The sequence below is a fragment of the Nylanderia fulva genome, unplaced genomic scaffold (assembly GCF_048542155.1).
Source record: "Nylanderia fulva isolate GAGA-0341 unplaced genomic scaffold, ASM4854215v1 Scaffold20, whole genome shotgun sequence".
NCBI classification, from domain to species: Eukaryota; Metazoa; Arthropoda; class Insecta; order Hymenoptera; family Formicidae; genus Nylanderia; species Nylanderia fulva.
This window is the reverse complement of record NW_028190264.1, coordinates 3,399,512-3,404,099: the sequence shown is the minus strand read 5'-3', so window position 1 is coordinate 3,404,099 and position 4,588 is coordinate 3,399,512. Positions and strand designations below refer to the sequence as shown.

The 4,588-nt window shown below is 45.0% G+C and overlaps 1 protein-coding gene across 2 annotated transcripts; it reads right to left on the bottom strand.

Annotated features, from left to right (window-relative positions):
• LOC114944091 (uncharacterized) lies at positions 1–4,313 on the bottom strand. Of its 2 annotated transcripts, none has more exons than XM_029319835.2 (3): positions 4,281–4,313; positions 3,570–3,749; positions 1–2,989 (listed from the first exon to the last, which is right to left on the bottom strand). In XM_029319835.2, the coding sequence occupies exons 1-3, from the start codon at positions 4,299–4,301 to the stop codon at positions 1,034–1,036; spliced, it is 2,157 nt and encodes a 718-aa protein (XP_029175668.1). In that variant the 5' UTR covers positions 4,302–4,313; the 3' UTR covers positions 1–1,033. The 2 variants fall into 2 exon arrangements, with proteins under 2 accessions (XP_029175668.1, XP_029175669.1); XM_029319836.2 differs by having other exon boundaries at positions 1–2,854.
• Positions 4,314–4,588: the final 275 nt, after the last annotated feature.

The following is a 4,588-nucleotide window of genomic DNA, read 5'->3' as shown; positions in this document are numbered from 1 at the left end:
TACCGTCTCTCTGACTCTTTCTTTATTTCGCGATGCGTATATATCACACTAGTCTCTCTTACGTAATGCCGTATTTACAGTCAGTAAGTAGTGAATACGCTAGAGATGTCTTAGGAGCTAATAACGCTTTCGCAGATGCTGTTCTTACGTTTTAATCGTGAGATTTTTTTTTAATTAACCTGTTTAAGTAGAGACGCATCAGCGATTTTATTGATCGATATATATTTCTTCTTGTTTTGTGATTGAATTAATGTCAACAAACTTATGCTGCAATGTTTACAATATCATTATATCAGTGTAAATTACAATCTTGGAGGTAGTTTGCATCAATTTCGTCATTCTATTGTTCTTTCTTTATTATTAAATAGTATAATTTTGCAAGCAAATCAGCAGCGTGTGAGAAATGAAATTTCGCGATAAATTTAGGCGATAAAAAAATGATATATATGTGAGAAAAAAATTCAATTATTTCACAACAAATTTCTTAATCGAATATACATATACTTACGCTGATGCATCGATTTCAGTAGAAATAAATATGCGTTTTGGCGAACATTAGGAAAGCTATCGTGCAGAAAATCGGCGACGATTTCTCTTTCGGTGAAATGAAACCGATCCGATTCATTAACGACACAAATGTGCGACTTTCGTGTGCAATATTGGTCCTTACACGCGGATGGACATATCCGTTCATTTCCTACAACCGAAAAAAAATCCTCTACCTTTAATAACGTAAGCCGCTTCGTCATGCTTAAACATGCTTACCGTGAGAATTCGCGATACCTTTCCAGGATATTTAGTAATGCCTAGCAAGAGTAAGTAGTATTTAAAGATTGCTGCAAGAGAGAGCATACTTGCGGTTGCTCGTTGACCTTGATTAAGTTTGTCTCGTCTTATAAAAAAAATTGTAACAAAACACTATAGTTAAAACTCTACAATAATTTATCTCGTATTTTTTCTTCTTTTTTTTTACCTGCAACAACTACTTCTTTGCGGACGGAGTTCCTAACTATTTCTACGCTACTCGTCGTCGTTACATCTTTTTTCTCATCTCCTTCTCTTCCTCATCGTCCGTGATGATCTGCACACTCCTGATCGGGCCCGTCTTTCTGTACCTCGACGTCGGCGTCGTGGTGGAGGACAGCACGGTCGTCGGCATCATCGTCGATCGTTCCGCGTTGATCGCCAGATTCACCATTCTCAGCAGCAAGGCTTCTCTGATGGCTGCTGGAAGAACCTCGTCGTTGTCATCCGCTACGTCCTGCGCGTAGAATTTCTGCCTATATACTCTCTTGGAGTATCTGCCGTCCTGATAGTCGTCGTAATGATAGGCCGGATTCAGAGCACGAGGGTACAGCGGACGTCTTAGAGGCACTCGTTCGCCATATTGCGCCTGCTGATCGTACGGCAATTCCGGTCTCGGAAGTGGCGCCTGGTAACCCGCCGGATATGACGGATAGGGCTGTTGATCGTACAAAGCGTCCTCGAGGTAACTCTTCGGATAGGACAGAGCTTGCACGCCGTACTGGCTCACCAGCAGCCTCCTCAGCAATGTCTGGAAGTCTCGTCGACTCAGAGGTGGCGTAATCGGATTTGGCGGTTCAGGTGGCAGCGCCAGCGCACCGGGTCTGTAAGGATACTCCGGCGTGGTCGCCTGATAATCTCTGTCATCAGGATGAATCGGACCTGGAATCGGTCGCAAAAGCGCGGGTCGTCTCTGCTCGGTTTCCGAATAGATCAGCGGTCGCATCATGGGACGCGCGCGCACATAATTCCCGTTCATCGCGATTCGAGGCTGGTCCTCTTGATTGGGCTCGGGACTCTCCGTCAGATAGTGAACGTTGGCGTCCGTCGTGCTCGAGTAGATCGGTGACTGGTTGGCAGGCGGCCGGAACAAGATTCTGCCGATCGGTATCGCTCGGTAGACATTGTCCTCCTCGAGGTTGCCCTGTTGTTGAGACTGTACGAGTAATCTAGGCGGCAACTCCCGCAGGTATTGCTCGGGTGGCGGTCTCACGAAGACAGGCTCCGTCGTCTGTCTGAGAAATTCTCGATTTTCCGAAGGTGGAACTCGAGCGGTGGAAGTGCGAAGCAGAAGCTGCGGTGTAGGCGTGCGCTCTTCTTGAGTAGGCTTCGTCGTCTCGGTCTCGTAGATCCTGGAATCCTCGTATTTCGGGTTGTCGAATCGACCGGCCGCTCCCAGATTGTCTCGATTAACATAGATCTTCGGTCGATCCGGACGCGGAGTGCTTGAGACTCTCTGGATGACCCGTGGCGGAGCGGAAGTGGTGAACAGAGGTCGCGTAGTTGACAAGGATCCGCCGTAAACGTCGGAATGATCGTCGTTATTGTCTGCACTTGACTTGCTGGTCTCGTCGTGTAATTGTCTCCTCAGACTGTTTCCGGTTGTAATCTTGCCTTCGTCTTCCTTGTCCACAAAGTCCTCGGATATCGGCGGCAGATTGTGCTCAATCGGTCGCTTGGCGAAAATGATTCGTCTGTAAGCGCCAGTTTTGTCGTCTGTACTAGGTCGATTTATTTGCGAGTCTTCGTCGGTTGTCTCCTCTATCACGATCGGTCTCTGCTGGCCGTTGATGATAAAACGCGGCCTGTTCTTTAACGTCCCTTTCAAGTATTGCCCGAGTATCGCTTTTGGAGCCTCCGTAGTGGTGCTTGTCGTCGTCGGCGTCGTGGTGGTACTGGTGGTCGTCTTCCTCGTTCGAGGAATCGACTGTACAACCGACGACTTGGTCGAACCCTCCGTCGTCGTGGCGTACACGATGCTCGGCTTCTTCGTAGAAGTAGCTAATGTACGATTGACACGCGGTATGCTCTGCACGACCGACACGTGTTCCTGCAATGGTGACATGGTGGTTGCTTTAAAGCCCGTCCCGTTCGACGAGGAATACGAGACCCTCTTTATCTCGCCGTCGGCGTCGACGAAGCCGAACGTGCCTTTAACGTTGCCCAGAACGTCGCGACTCTCGACCTAACAAAGTAAGTTTGCCGTTCAAATTTTCGCGAAAGTCAATTAGCGATTTTTTTCAAGTATCCGCATCTTGAGGAATAAACGAAATTTTTCATTATTAACGCACACATCGGGATATAATCATAAAGTCGAGATAAATTATATATAATAAGTTATCTCGTACATTATATTAGATGATAATTAAAGATTACCTAAATCATTATTTCAAAAGTTATCTTATTTTAAGGAACATTGTTTCTACATCTATTTTTTATACTCTTAGTAAAATTATAAATTTTATTAGAGATAAAAATAAGTAAATTGAAAATATATTGTATAACAAGATCTATATGTAAAATAATGAAAAAGGCAATTAGAAAGTTTCAATCAATTGCTATTGACATTGGAATGGCATTAACATTGTCTGCGGCATTGCGTGCACACCATAACATTACTATTAAATGAAATCAGAAAAAGAAATCTCCGTGAATAATTAGTGTTCAATACTGTGGGAACTTTTAAAGCGATACGATTCCTTAAGAAAAAGTCGATAGGCGCGGTCGACATTATGATGCTCTGAAGTAATCACGCACATAATTACCTTGAATGATCCATCGCCGGCTTCGTAACCATACGTGTAAGATCCGTCTTCATTCACCTTCCTGATCTGCTTCAAGATCGCCACTTGATGATCATGCTGAGTTTCCGACGTTTGCTGGTCCGTGACGTTGGAACAGCTGGCTGTCGCCAGACAAAAGAATGCCATCAGCCATGGCGTCATCTTAAAAGCAAAATGTGATTTTTCACCGTGAGAAATCATGCGAAAATAGATACGACGCATTATCACGAAAAAGCGGAAGATACTAAAAATTTTGATAAAGCATCGAATAAACGAATTTCGAAACGTCAAACTCAAATTTTCGCGCGATTTAAAAAAGAATCATTTATATTTTTAATTCTTTCGTTCACGTAAAATACTTCCTTAATACACAAAATACACTTGTCACTCCACGGCATTTTTCTCGCTATTTAAATGCATCGCCTAAGGTTGAGAATAAATCTTGACCATAACCGGGCGAAACGTCAAACGTGAAACGCGCAGTCGTTCGCCGAAGTGCGCACTTTCCCACGAACGTACACTTTCCCGCAATATCGGTTTCGCGAAAAATCACCGGGACATTAAGAGATCGAGCGAGAGATCGATTTAATTTAATTCAATTCATGGCGATTGAAATCGATCGCCTCGCGTATACACAATAAACGTGTACTTCGCGCACTCGCGGCCGCTCGGTATAATGCACGGTGAATATACCTTGCTGGAACTGGAAACCATGTTACCGCGGATGCGGTGAATGTTCTTAATACCGCGTGGGGTGTCGGGTGCCGTTATATATAGGGTGACACAATAGGCAACCACCGCCGCGCCCCTTCCACGGCGCGTTGCGTCGCGCCGCCACGTTCAACCTTGATGACCCCTAAACGTTCATTATGACGCTGGAATACGAAATGACAGCTCTATCTTGGACGGCGGTAGCAAAAAACGGAAGACATCGCGCGCTTCGGCAGAAAATACATGACAATAAAGCTACCGCGGTTGTGTTTACTCATCTCGATTACGAG